This window comes from Lynx canadensis, chromosome A2 (genome assembly GCF_007474595.2).
Source record: "Lynx canadensis isolate LIC74 chromosome A2, mLynCan4.pri.v2, whole genome shotgun sequence".
NCBI lineage: Eukaryota > Metazoa > Chordata > Mammalia > Carnivora > Felidae > Lynx > Lynx canadensis.
In genome coordinates, this window is record NC_044304.2 from 162175685 (window position 1) to 162189893 (window position 14209).

Genomic DNA, 14209 nt, shown 5'->3' on the forward strand with positions numbered 1-14209 from the left:
GAGAGGCTGCGCAGCAGGGGCTCCTGCCTTCACCCCCTGCTCTCTCTTGCAAGGAAAGGCTTAAACCGCCAGCGCCCCAGACCCTTCCGGCTTCCTGGGGGCAGATCGTGGGCCCGGCCTGGGTAGCGCTGTTTTAGGATGACGGAGATGGGGATGAGGCTCTTGCTGCTGGACTGGGGCCTCGGGGGGATCCGGCGATGGGAATGGCCGAGGCCGGGGGCGGGGGAGGGGCCGGGGAAGTTGGGGTGACCCGCCCGGCGGGGCTTCCGGCTCCCGAAGCGGCTCCCGTCGGCTTCCCTCTCCTGCCCGCGCGGGCGCAGCGCTCGCAGCCCTCCTTTTTCCGCCAGCCAGGTCGTTGGCGAGTTAGACCTCCCAGCCTCACGGGGCTGCTGTGCGGCTGCGGCGACGCTGGCGACTGCGGCGCTGCGGCGGAGACGGAGGGCTCGGGAGGCGGCGCCACGTGAGTCCCGGGCCGCCGGGGCTGGGGCCGCGGCGGGAGATTACCGTATTTATCGAGGCCAGTGCCGGACCCTTGGGGGCGGGTCACTGCGGGCGCGCTACCGTATTTGCCGGGAGCCGCGCAGAGCCTTTCCGGGAGCGGGGAGCGCCGCGACTTAATTGCGTATTTATCCAGGGTCGCGTGGTTCTCCCGGGGGGCGCCGCGGGAGCTGGGGGTGGGGGTGGGTCGCATCCGTGGCCCGAGGAGGCCGGGCCTTGCAGCGACGTGGGGTGGGTCGCGGCAGCAGGGTGGGAGGCCTACGTCTTTTCGTGGGGGCGAGGTTGCGACGCAGAGTTTCCCATATTTCTCCTGGGTCGCTCTGGCCCCGGGAGTCGGCCCGGTTGTGGGTGCGGAGGTCGGGTGGGTGGGGTCAGCTCTTTTGATTAATGCAGCAGTTTGATAAGGAGGGCGGTGCGGGAGGCTGGCCGTCTTTATGGGGGCGAGGGAGAAGGGGCGCGGGAGTCGCTGCGGGAGAGTTACCGTATTTGCGCTGGGCAGCGCAGACTCTAGAGGAGAGAGCCACTGCTGGAGACCGGAGGAGCAGGGGCGCAGCCTGGGCTGTGAGTGCGGGAGGGGATGGAGGAACTTGGGGGAGAAGAGGGGGCCGTGGCTTTAGACCCTCTCCGTAGTGGGGTCCTTGGTCGGAGGTACATGCCGGGGAGAGCGAGGAGGCTGTCCAGGGACAAGGCCAGGCTGAGATTGGCCGAGGGGACCGTGATGGTCTGTCTTTGCAAATGTCAGTGCAGCTGGCGGGCTGAGAGCCTCGTGGGTGGGGTCCAATGCAAGTAGTACTGGTCCCCTTCTCCAGGGTGGGTGTGTGTTCCACCCTGGCCTGAGGGTAGGGGGAGAAAGAAGGGGGATCTCTGAGACCCCACTCTGCAGATAGATCGACTGAGGTCGTAGTGAACAGTGAGATCTGGAAGTGTAGAGAAGGCCTGCATGGAGGTCTAGGTCCCTGACGGGGGTGGAGGACCGAAGGGGAGTGCCGGCTCAGCCTGCTCTGGGGCAGGCCTCAGTGCTCTGCAGGAACAGGAGTCCTAGGCTTTTATTTGGGGGGGAGGGCGTGGGAGGAGTGGTTGCAGACAGGGTTGTACAGGAGCAGTGGCCCTTTGGGTGATCTAGAACTCTGCAGTGGTCAGGATGGTGGTGGTGGTGGTCTTGTACATGCGTGTGTATTTTGAGGGGAGTTTAGCTGGTGAGCAGCTGGCACATTGAGAAGAGCTTTTGACAGTGAGTCAGGAAACTTAGGGCCTAGTCCGAGCTCACCTTGTGCGACCTTGGGCAAGTAAGGTGACCTCACTGTGCCTCCGTTACCCCGTCTATAAAGTAGGGCTCAATAAGCCCTGTTCCTTCCTTGGGGTTGCTGTGAGGACAGTGGGAAACAATTTAAGAGACCACGGTGCTATGGGGAAGAGAATCCTTAGAACCAGCATGAATGGAATGGAGCCGAACTTGGGGGTGTTTGCTGAGCCTCGGGGTCAGCTTCCGTGTCTTGGGGATGCCAAGAGGAATCAAGCTGAGACCAGCCCCGCCCCCCCCCCCCGCCCCCCAGGGAAGGTCACCCTCCCTTTCAGTGATTTGCAAACCTTTTGCAGGCGTGCCACATTTTGATAAACAAAGAGCTGCTGCCTTTAATGTTTAATTGAGATTACTGTCAAGTGTACAGGGTTTTTGTTTTGTTTCTTCTTTTACGCTTTTCAAAAATATCTGTGAACCACCGGTGACCCCATCCCTCCCTCCAGATTGGGGATGCACCTACCTATCCCCTCCCTCCTTGAGATGCAGGTTGGAGAGATAAGACATATGCAGGTGCTAAGTTGTAAGACTAGAAGCCCCTGGATATCACCCGTTGGCATTTATTCAGTACTTTGTGTGGCAGGTTGGGTGCTTGCTGTTGGGGATAAAAGAAGGAGGCGGCTCTGTCCTTAAGGCATCACCGGGCCAGGGCTTTGTGATGACTGAGGGTCATAAGGTTGGGCCGTAGGGCTCAGGAGGGGCTGGAGGGGTCAGGGAAAGGTTCTAGCAGGAGGTGAACTTGAGAAAGGCCTTAAGGAGGGGCAGGGTGTGATTAAAGGGTAGAGGAGAAAGAAGGGCTTTCCAGCAGGGGAACGCTGGCTTGAACAAGACTGTAGAGGGGTGGATGCTGAAGTTGTGGGAAGCCAGTTCAAGGTCCAGTGTCCCTGAGGTTGGGGGCCGGCTGATCCTTGGATCCCCCCACCCCTGACTCCTCTCTCTGCTTCTGCCTCCCCAGGGACTGGTGACTGCGGCTGGAAGTGCCCATGACAGAGCTGGCGTCCTCGGGGGGCGGGTCCCCTGCGGGGGACGGGGAGGAGGGTCTGGGGGACGAGCGAGGCCTGGTCATCCACCACCCCGCGGAGGAGCAGCCTCACCGCTGCCCACTGTGCGGCCAGACCTTCTCGCAGCAGCCCAGCCTGGTGCGCCACCAGAAGGCACACGCTGGGGTGGGCCGCGCGGCCGCCTTCGTGTGCCCCGAGTGCGGCAAGGCCTTCAGCGTCAAGCACAACCTGGAGGTGCACCAGCGCACGCACACCGGCGAGCGGCCCTTCCCCTGCCCGGAGTGTGGCCGCTGCTTCAGCCTCAAGCAGAACCTGCTCACGCACCAGCGCATCCACAGCGGCGAGAAGCCGCACCAGTGCGCGCAGTGCGGCCGCTGCTTCCGCGAGCCGCGCTTCCTGCTCAACCACCAGCGCACCCACGCGCGCATGCCCGCACCGCACCCGCGCCGCCCCGGCGTGTTCGGGGAGCGGCGGCCCTACTTCTGTGCCCGCTGCGGCAAGAGCTTCGCGCGCGAGGGCTCGCTCAAGACCCACCAGCGCAGCCACGGCCACGGGCCCGAGGGCCAGGCGGCCCATTTAGGCCGCGTGCTATGATGCGCGCCAGGCCTGCCGCCGCCGGTTTCCTGCCCCAGAGCCGCGTCCGTGACTCCAGGAGATGGCGCTGGGCTGCGGCCCCCGTTCTGGATTTGATCCTGAGAGACGGGGAGGGCTGGCTTGGGGTCTTGAAGGAGTGGGCCGCTGCCCCGCTTGGGCCGCCTCTTTCCGAGTCTTCTCCACCCTACGGCTGGTCGTCCACAGCTGCTTTGGGCCCCTGCATTGGTTTTCCTCCTTTGGCTCACCCGGCCTAGAGTAGGTGAGACCTAAAGTTTGGCCCGATTCCCTCTCAGGCCTCGGCAGGGGTTGGGGTCAGGGGCAGGCAGGGAAGGTGGGGTGAACTGGGCTCTGGGTGTATGACAAGCTTCTTACTAGATCTTCTTTCCCAGAATGTCAGAGTTGAAAGTCACCTGGAGAGGGCCGCTCTCCACAATCCCCAGACCCACCCACCCCCTACCCCCTCCACACCCAAGGTCTCCTGACTCCAACACTTACTATCTGGTGTACTTGAGAAATCATTGCACTTTATGATTCAGTTTGTTCATCTGTTTAAGTTGTGTTTAAGAGGGACTTCTCCCTGGGATATTGTGAGGATTGTAGTCAATATTACTAGATAAAAGAGGGTGACAGTGCTGGTCTGGAAACATTTATTGAGCACCCCAGTGTGCCACGCACAGTGCTGTGCTCTTGGGAGGAGGCACTGACACAAAGCCTTGTCATCTGAGGGGTGACACTTGGTACACACACAGGTGATGCAGGCTATCCTAGTGGACAAACTATAACGTATTCTGGGAGGTGGGGGAGGTGATTGGTGTCACCCAAAGCGTTTGATGGCTTGAACTGGGTCCGGGGGATGAATAGAGGTTCTCTAGGGAGAGCAAGGGTGTGTGGGGTTTCTGAGGTGGGGGTCAGATAGAGGAGGCCCATATGTGCCCTACAAAGGACTTTGTGGCCCTAAAGAGAGGACACCGAGATGTTTAATGAGAAGAGCGTGGTGATCTCAGACATACGGTTCAAGGGGTAATGCAAGCACTGTGAGGACAGGTCAAAGTGGGGTGAGTAGGAGCCTCCAGCATTGTGGGGTCATCTGGGCAAGAGAAAATGAGGCCCCTAGCTAAGAGGCTTGACCAAGGGGGAGAGCCAGGACTGTCTCCCAGGCTCCTGATTCCAAGTTGGTGCTCTGAAGCACAGGCTTCTTCAGCCATTTGGCAGGTGAACAAACAGGCTCACCCAAGCTTGCCCCAAATCTCACTTAGTACTCACTTAGTACTGTGGTGTCACAGTGCAAGCCTGGCCCCCAAGACCCTTCATCTCTATTTCACTGCCCACAAGAGAAGCTCTTACTGGCGGGAAAATGGAGTGTGGAGGTTGTGGGGATGTGACAAGATCCCACGTGGTAGGATCCTGGGCAGGGGCGCCCCTGGGTGCCCGAGGGGGTCTTGGCATCCACAGTGGCAGGTTGGGAGGAAGGGAGCTGGGGGCGTCGGAGGGGACCTGCACTCACAGAGCCCTTGCTCTGTGCCCAGCCTGTGCCACCACCTTGCTAGGTGCTGGAGACCTGTCCCTGCCCTCTGCCCTTCCTTAGAGTTTGTGGCTCCTTGGACATCAGTGGCCCTCGGCCTGCCACCAGGTGGCTGCTGCAGTGTGGACTAGTATTTAGTGGCAGAGATGAAGAGATTAATCTGGGACTTGGGACATCTGGAGCCCACATGCCCCAACCCCAAGTTGTCTCAGGGGTTCATGGGATTGATAATCCTGGAGTGCTCCGTAGGGGGCTAAAAGGACTGGCTGAAAGCCTTGGACAAGTGCAGGGTGGCCCCACGGACTCCTCCCGCCTAGCCCCAGAGAGGTGACTGAGGGGTGGCTGGGCAGGGCCGTGTCAGAGCCCCAGACCTGACCCTCGTCTCTTTGTCTCCATGAACAGATGTGGAGTGGGCAGGACCTCTGGGCAGTGTGTGAGGCACATCTGGGCACAGAGTCTAGGAATGGGGCCCTCTGGGGCCCTGCCCACCGGCACGAGGACATGTCCCCTAAGAAGACCTACCTCGGGAGGTGCCCTGCAGAGGGGACTGATGCAGCCTGGAATTGGAGGCCGGTTCTGTGCCCCGGTGGAAAAACTCCCCGAACCAGTTGGGAGTCATGGCCAGAGAAGAGCTCGTCCTGGCTGCCTGGCCACAGACTTCCACTCTCATGTGGCAGCAGGGACAGTGCCTGTGTGGAGAGCCAGCTTCTCTGCGCCTGCCTGGCCCATCAGAGACAGCAAGTAACTGGCCCAAGAGAACACAGCAAAGTCAGCAGGAGGCCTGGCTCTAGAGGCGAAGCCTTTCCCCCAGGTGTGAACCATACTTGCAAGGCTCCACTTTCCTTTCAGAGCAATGGTTCTGAAGACTTTGGGGGTGTGAAACCCTTGGGAAATCTAGCAAAGTTATGAACCTTCTCCCCAGGAAAACGCGCATACTCGCATACTCACGGAGACACGAGAATCTACAAACAATGCCAGAGCTCCTGGACTCCTGGCTGAGAATCTCAGCCCCAGGACAGAACCTGCCACTCTTTCCTTACCTACGACAGATCCCTGGGTCAGGGCCGCCCCACAAGTAGCATTTCTCCCTCCCCCTGCTGAACTTCCTTCCCTCACTCAGGAATAAAGAATTCTGAGGAGGGGACCCTTTTAGTCGCTCTCCTCCCAGGCCTCACGGGGTCTCAGGCTCCTGGAACCTCTCTTCCCTTCCACAGACGTTGCTGGAGGCTCTCTGGGCTGCGTTTGCTCTTCTCTGATTTGGGGTGCTTGCTCTGGCTGCTGGGTTTCACCATGCCCGGGATCCCTGGCCCGGGCTCTGTCTGATCTCACCGTGAAAGTGGCGGGGAAAGCGGGGAGTTCCATGGTGTAGGGTGTGCGTGACCTTGGGTCCACCCGGGGGGAGGGATCCTGCTTCCCAGCAGCCAAGCCTCTGCCACACCAGGGGTTTAGCCAGGCCTGATGTGGGGAAGGCTGAGGGGGCAGACGGAGCTTGGCTCCTGGTGCCCGCCAGCTCTGGGGCCGAGGAGCTTTCCCGAGGTCCGTGCATGGATGTGGAGGGGCAGAGGCTGGACCACCAGCAGGGAGAGGACTTCTGTTTCCACCCTGAGCGGGTTGGCCTGGAGCTCACTGGCCTCCCCAGAACGACCCACTCATCTGAAGAGGTGTGGCCGATTAGGGCTGGGCTGGGGTTTCGATGACCTCCAGATGCAGGTTCTACTTAGTGAAACCGTTGGGGGTGGGGAGAGGCCTGGAGCCATGGATTTAGATCAAATCCCAGCAATGGGAGTTGTGGGGGGCGCCGTGGAGCGTTCTGGTGGGAGGTCCTAGGGCCCAGCTGGGCTTTGGTCAGGGTTGTCTGGAGGCCCCCTCCCCAGCTCCTGCCCTGGGATCTTGCCTGTCCCGTCTCCCTTGCAGCCTGCTGCAAATCTGCTGCACGCCTCGTCCTGGAATAACAAACCGTGCTGGGGGAGATCAGAGAAACAGGAGGCGTTCTGCACTCCAGAAGCTTCCATTTGCTCTGATCCTTGGCCTGCCTGGAGGGAGCCTCAGGGAGGGAGCCTCCCTGCCGATCGTCAGCTCACCTCCCTCCAGTCTAACCACGCAGCCCTCATGCTCTGTTTCGGCCTCTGCCTTCCCTGGTATTGCTGTGAAATGCGCCCCTCCCCCGTCCTCCCCAAACCCACTTCTCCACCAGGACCTCCATCCTCTTTCTCTGAACGGTCCCTGTGTTAACACCGTCTCACCCTCGGGGGCACGTGCCGCCTTGCACTCTGGCTTTCCGTGCGCGCGCGTGCGTACGTGTGTGTGTGTGTGTGTGTGTGTGTGTTTTGAGTCTCCAGCTAGACTGTGCGCTCCCTGAGGGCAAGGGACGTGCCATTTCCTCTTGAACCCCAACAGGGTCCAGCACAGGGCTGGGCTCATAACACTCAGGAAATAACTTGTCTACTGGCTGATGGGTCAAGTGCTGGAGGCTGGAGGGTGGCTGGTGGTGGGAGGAGGTGGCGGGTGAGTTCACACGTGGGTTGTGGGTTCGTTTCACTGGGCTGTGAGCTGGCTCCCCTGGGGCACTAATGACTGTAGGAGACCTCAGGTCCTCCCCTACTTGGGCCAGTGGGACAGGAGGGACGCCCCCATGGCTACGCGGGAGTGCGTGTCAATGGTCGTCCAGGCTGGTTATTTCCGTTGGTCACCGATACCTGCCGGAGCTGACCAAGTGGAATAAATGTTCTCTCAACATCAGCTGGCGTGAGCAGTGGTCATTTGGGGCTCCGCCGGGAGCAGGGCGAAGGGCTCTATCTCTGCGCCCCTCGTGTCTCGAGGAGCTGTGTGCTATGGTTTGTCAAGGCTATAGCAAGCAGAGCTCAAAACCACAGCAGTGAATAGTTTAGTAACGGATATTGGGGCCCCTTCAAGCAGCCTCGACTGTTTGCTCAGCCGAGAGTGAGTCCAGACCTGCTGCGAGCCTGAGCGGTGATCCCCATCACCTGGGGGCCTTGGCCAGCCGCGTGTCTTTCCTGAGCTTAGTCTGCTTAGCTGTGACAGTCCTGTTGTTGCCAAGGCGCCGGCCCTGATCACAGCCCAGGCTCTCCCCGGCACCTTCTTTCTGTGTCCTCCTCTTCGTGACAGATTTGGGGCCGCATCGATGGCGTCTGTCAGCCGAGGGAGGTCCTGAGTGCCAGTAACTCAAGGACAGGACCCGTGGAACCTGGGTTTGTTGGGGGTGGATCCGGCAGGACTCTTGTTGGACTCAAATTGACTAATGCCTACATGGGGAACTGCGGACTCAGGGGACAGAAATGCAGTGACTTGAGGGTGATAGTCGGGACCCAGCCTGTCCTGGGCTCTGCCCTCCCTCCTGGGGGCTGCCTCCCCAGCTCGCACCCAGGCCGGGAAGAAGCCCTCTGTCGGCCGAGGCCAGGTTTCTCCCCAAAGGTCTGAACCAGTTGCAGGGCTGATGGGGCGGCGGAGGGCAGAGATCTGAATGGCCAGGCCCCGGGGCACACAGTGCCACGGAGGGGTCAGCCCCCCTGGAGCCCGGGTCTGTGGGCAGGTGAAGGAGTGGTTGGTTCACCAGGGGACAACCAGACGGAGAGGCGGTGAGTGGGTTCCAGGTGGGCAGACCGACACCCTGTTACCGACCGGTGACATCGAGTCACCTGGGGGCTTGTTATGAATGCAAAATCGCAGCCCCGCTCCAGAATCTGAGTCAGAAACTGCATTTCAGTAGGATCCCCAGGCAGTTGCGTGTGTACACACAGGTGCTCTGCACTGTCACTTGCCCGCCTCTCTGAGGTGGGCCTCTGACTCAGACATGCCATCAACCCTCTGTCAAAAGGAGGAGACTGAGGGGCGCCTGGGAGGCTTAGTCGGTTACGTGTCCGACTCTTGGTTTCGGCTCAGGTCGTGATCTCACGGTGTGTGAGTTCCAGCCCTGTGTTGGGCTCTGTGCTGACAGCTGCAGAGCCTGCTTGGGATTCTCTCTCCCTCTCTCTCTGCCCCTCACCCGCTTGCTCTCTACCTCTCTCTCAAAATAAATAAACTATTTTTTTTTTTAAGAGGAGATTGAGACGTGGCATACCTCTGAGGCAGGCTTGTGGGTGTGGAGGCAAGATGCTGTCTCCACCAGGGTCCAGGGCCCCTGCCCGACCGCCCCCACCATGTGTGAGGCCTGGCGTGCACACCAGCAGCAAGCACCTATGCTGACCTGGCCTGCCCAGCCTGGCTTTATGCGAATGTTTTGGCAGGAGAGAAAGGCCCAGAAAGTGGCCAGTCCTGGGTGAGGAAGCAGGTGGTTCACCCAGAGCGATTCCTCTACCCGGTCTGTATACCGCCCCCCATCTTCCCCCTCCCTCCATACGAGCCCCTTCCAAACGTGGCAAGGCCTCAATTTCCTTTTTGTAATGATGCCCAAGTGAGAGGACGTCTGCCCCGGGTGCGGCTGGTGCCATTTCGGATCCCCTTTCCAAGCTCTTGTGAGTGTGGGCGGCTAGTGGTTCATAGCTGGGTCGCCTGTGGGGCTGCCCCTCGCCAACCCCCACAGGGGGGCCAACTCTGAAGTGTGGTCCTGAGGGATCCGATGATGCTAGTTTCCAGCTGAGACCACATCACTGGCTCTTCTCCCCACCCAATCCTGCTTCCCACTCCCCTTTCTTCAGAGAGCACTTTGCAATAACACCTGTTCCCCTTGGATGGAATCCTTGCCTCAGGCTCTGCTTCTAGGGACCCGAGCCTAAGGAAATGTCTCTGGGGAATACAGGTTCAAAGCACCTTGCACACGCAAGAGACCACGGCCAGTATCTTTATTCACTTCTGGGCGGTGCTGGTTACCTGTAGGTTTCCAGCAAAGAATTGTCAGTAGATTAACAGATTGGGGTGGCCATCTCCTTTGTGAGGGGCCAGGCCCGAGCCTTAAGCGCTGGTGTAACATCTCCTCACCGGCTGCTCTGAGGCCCCTCCTAACTGGAGACAAGGCAGAAGAATCTAGATCAAGGGTCAAGGGTTGGGGTCTAGGATAGCCCCATGGCTTTGGCCAGGATCCTTACCATTTTGAACCGCAGTTTTCTGATCCACGAAAAGAGGAGTGTGGAGTAGCCACCCCCTGATGTTTCTTTTAGGGGTGAGATTCTATAGTTGGCTCCTGACTGCTCGTGTGGGCTCTATTGGGTTGCAAGGGGCAGAGACACTCTGTGTGGCAAGGCCTCATGAGATGCAAGGGGGCCCATGCGCCGCCGTGCCCCCCAGGAGGGCATTCCTCTCCTTGGTCCCCACACTGTTCCTGGGACTCAGCCCCGCTCCTTCCTGTGGCTGCTCTCACCCTCTACCCTCTAGCAGATGCTTGTGGAACGAGATACTGATTTTGTTTTGTCTTTAGGCGACACCACTTGCTGCATTTTCTAGCAGCAGAGACAGAAAGACACCTTGGAGCAGACCTTTGTTTCTGGAAGGCCATCGGTTAAGCTCATGTCAAACAGTTTCCCACTGCTAGTCTCAAACCAGCCTTGGACTTGGGCACAGACGCTTCAGGACAGCATGTTAGCTGCTGTGTTTAACAGTAATCATCTTAATGGTTTTTTTTAAAATTTATTTTGAGAGAGAAGGAAAGAGAGAGAGAGAAAGGGGACACGGGTGGGGAGGGGCAGAGAGAGAGGGAGAGAGAGAATCCCAAGCAGGCTCCACGCTGTCAGCACAGAGCCTGATATAGGGCTCGAACTCATGAACTGTGAGATCATGACCTGAGCTGAAATCAAGAGTCAGAGCCTTAACCAACAGAGCCACCCAGGTGCCCCAATAGTAATCATTTAAAAAAATCTGCTGTTGGGGCGCCCGGGGGGCTCCATTGGTTAAGAATCTACTTCGGCTTAGGTCACGATCTGGCGGTCTGTGAGTTCAAGCCCCGCGTCGGGCTCTGTGCTGACAGCTCAGAGCCTGGAGCCCGCTTCGGATTCTGTGTCTCCCTCCCTCTCTGCCCCTCCCCTGCTCACACTCTGTCTCTCAAAAATGAATAAACGTTAAAAAAAAATTTAAAAGGCTGTTGTTAGGCAGAGCCCCTGGGGATAGACGCCTCTCAAGTGTGGAAAGGATCCGAAATTCTTTCATTCGGGAGGGGCTGAGCTGGTCCCTCTTCTGGGATGTGGAAACCTGCTAGGGACAAGGAGTTGTCTCCAGACATTAGGTTTAAAGAGTGTGGATCCAAGAGAGACTTTGTTTGTGGGAGCAGCGTGCCCTGTGTCCAGGTGTGGGGCCAGAGGGGCTCTGGAGAAGGGTGGCACAGGGGGGTGCACGCGGGGCTGCTGAGAGGTGACAGGAACACTGGCGGAGGGCGGGGCAGGCAGGCGCCTCCACCTGTGAACACTCCCAGAAAATTACCGAGTGTATGTGTGGCGTGGGGTTCCTGGGGGAAGAACGGGTCGTCCGGAGTTCTCGGGATCGGGGAGGGCTCAGTCTCGACTCGAACATACGAAGCGTATGGCGGGCTGGTGAAGGGGGACACACTGGCCATCTTTGCCACCTCCTGTCCTGTGTTCGCTGTGGCGCCTGTGGTCTTGTCGCTAATGCCGCTTTCTGCCACTGCCCTCGGCTTCCTCACCACCACCACTCTGTCTTTCTTTGTCTCACATGCAGAGTCCCCAGGGTGGATTTTGGTGTGACTGGTCACCATCCCTCTAGGGAGGCCCTGGGACACAGTCCATTCTTCCGGCATTGATGTTGCCAGTGAGCCTTGGTACAGGTGCACGCGTGGTCCAATAGCTACCGCCAGGGTGTAGGTCCTGGGGGCTTCTGAGGGAATGCCCGAACTCGTGTCCCCAGATGGGGGTGCAGTGACAGGCAATAGGGCTGTCTCTCTGGTCCGGCCAGTACTCTGCTTCCCCCCCCACCCCGTAACTTTTACTGAGCAAATCCCTCACCTGGCAGATTGATCCAAATGCCTCGTGTCCTTTTTTATACTGTTTTCTTAAGATTTAATTTCTCATGCCACTGGCTGATCTCCAACGACAGGTAGCATTTGTACACTGTCTGAGAGTCCACTTTCTTGTGTGTAAATCCCTCAAGGACTCGGGGGAAACTTTGCAGGTCTGGGACCGTGGTGTCCACCACTGGGAGCCCAGGGAACAGGTCTGTGGCCTGGACGCGCGGATGTTGGCTTCGACTGGATTCGTGCTCTGCGTGGAGCCGGAACAAAAATGTCACTCGGGGAGTTTCTCTCAGTTCCTATTGCCTCTCCCTGGTTGGCACGGATTGATGGTCACTTCTCTCTACTGCCTGGAGATGATTAGAAAGTGGGACTGTTTTCTCGGCCATCGTTGGAGCGGATTCATGAAATCTTACGAGAAAATTGAGAAACAGGCCCATAAATACAACAGTCCCATTTATTAGGCAACTCACAAAAAAGCCCCAAATAGCACTGAAAGATCATATCGTGCGACCACAATATAATAACATTAGAAATAACTGGGGGGCTTCTGGGTGGCTCAGTGGGTTAAGCGTCCAACTCTGGCTCAGGTCATGATCTCTCGGTTCATGAGTTCCAGCCCCGCGTCGGGCTCTGTGCTGACAGCTCGGAGCCTGGAGCCTGTTTCAGATTCTGTGTCTCCCTCTCTCTGACCCTCCCCCGTTCATGCTCTGTCTCTCTCTCTCTCTGTCTCAAGAATAAATAAACGTTAAAAAAATTTTTAAAAAATAGTCTCAAGGTCCTCATAATTTTACAAAATCCGTAAGCCCTAAGCATAAGGCATTGTGCTTATGTGTTAATGGTTAAATGGACCTGTTTGGGGGAATTATATAATTTCTATCTTTCCCTCTTTGTTTATGCATCTAATAAAATGGAGTTTATTTCGTTATTAAGGCGCAAAATGTGTGAGAGTCTTTATTTGGGTTGACTGTGTGGTTAGGTGTCCAGAATCTAAATAAGATAAAGGGGACAGGATTCATGTTGCTTAAGGGTACAAACTTGCATGGAGTAGAAAATCAGCCACAGAGATGTAACACAGAGTACGCTGAGTATAGAAAATATTGTACTATAGTCGCGTAGAGCGATAGACATCCGAACTGCCGTCATATTAAAATACAGAAATATATCAAAGCAACACATTGAACATCTTAAACTTCCACATGTTATGTGTAAAAAATATTCAAGTGAAAAAACAAACAAACCCTAACTAGGCTGCCTGAGCGCCAGACTTTTGGAGCAGAGGCCAATGGGAGAGTGGTGCCCTCTAGTGCACGTTTGGAGAACTGACGTTGAGTGCCTCAGACTTTGCAACCAGGCCTGTTTCTCTGATGCCCTAAAGGCATCCCTGCCTGCGAGTCAGGGAGCATGGAGGCTGTCAATAAATATCTCCTGAGTGAATAAATATAACCATGAGGCTTTTTGGAGGGCTCCGTGGAAGCGAGTCAAAAAAAGCTGACTTGTTAAAGCCAACTTGTCAAAGTAAATTGTCCCGTTAGAGATGAGATGAAGGTTGGTGGCTGATGGAACAAAGGAAAATTGGAGGCACAGAAACTTGTGTGTGTATTTCCTGGGTTTCAAGAGGAAATAAGAAGGAAACATAGAGTAACTTTCCAAAGAGAATTAGCCGAAAGAGCCTGCAATCGGGGCGCCTGGTCATGATCTCGAGGTTCGTGAGTTCGAGCCCCGCGTCGTGCTCTGTGCGGACGGCCCAGAGCCTGGAACCTGCTTTGGATTCTGTGTCTCCCTCTCTCTCTCTCTGCCCCTTCCCCGGTCGCACTCTTTCTCTCTCTCGAAAAATAAATCAACATTAAAAACATTTCAAAAAAGCCAGCACTCAACGTTTGCTCCATTTAGCCTAATGCGTCCTAAAAGGGAATAGTTGTGAAATCGGGAGCCGCACCGAGTCCCTGGCTATATGGGCCAGGGACCAGAGGGAGGGAAGCTTGAAAGAAGAGTGTGGAAAGCAGTGACAGGCTGGAGAGCCGTGGGCTGTTTTCATCTGTAAATAAATCTTCAAAATGTAGATGCTCTGGGGGGAGTTTGAGACTTATGTGTATTCGATGATACCGTTTATTAGCTGCTTCTTGGTAATAATTAGGTTATTGTGCTTATGCCAATAAAGATCTTTAATTTCAGAGATACATAGGGAATGAAATGCTGGGATTTGCTTCCACTCAGGCTGGGGGATGGGTGTGAGGGTGGGAACAGGAATGGGCCACAGGGAGCGCATGTCGACAGGCTGAAGGACGACAGGTGCCTGGGGCTCATCTCATTCTACCATTGTGTGTTTCAAAATTTTCCTAAGGACAGCTTAAAGTGTGCTTCTACTCAATCCTTTTACCCTTTTG

The 14209-nt window shown here is 56.9% G+C and overlaps 1 protein-coding gene across 2 annotated transcripts; it reads left to right on the forward strand.

Annotated features, from left to right (window-relative positions):
• Window positions 1-227: 227 nt before the first annotated feature.
• Window positions 228-7651, forward strand: LOC115509356 (zinc finger and SCAN domain-containing protein 2-like). 2 transcript variants are annotated; one of them, XM_030308748.1, is made up of 3 exons: window positions 228-460; window positions 2751-3649; window positions 5315-7651. In XM_030308748.1, exon 2 carries the CDS (start codon window positions 2779-2781, stop codon window positions 3388-3390), a length of 612 nt encoding a protein of 203 aa, XP_030164608.1. In that variant the 5' UTR covers window positions 228-460; window positions 2751-2778; the 3' UTR covers window positions 3391-3649; window positions 5315-7651. The 2 variants fall into 2 exon arrangements, with proteins under 2 accessions (XP_030164608.1, XP_030164609.1); XM_030308749.1 differs by lacking the exon at window positions 228-460 and adding an exon at window positions 693-1059.
• The last annotated feature ends 6558 nt before the right edge of the window (window positions 7652-14209 follow it).

Excerpts from the sequence above, each read along its gene's own strand:
- LOC115509356 (XM_030308748.1), top strand. The coding sequence starts at position 2,779 with ATGACAGAGCTGGCGTCCTCGGGGGGCGGGTCCCCTGCGGGGGACGGG.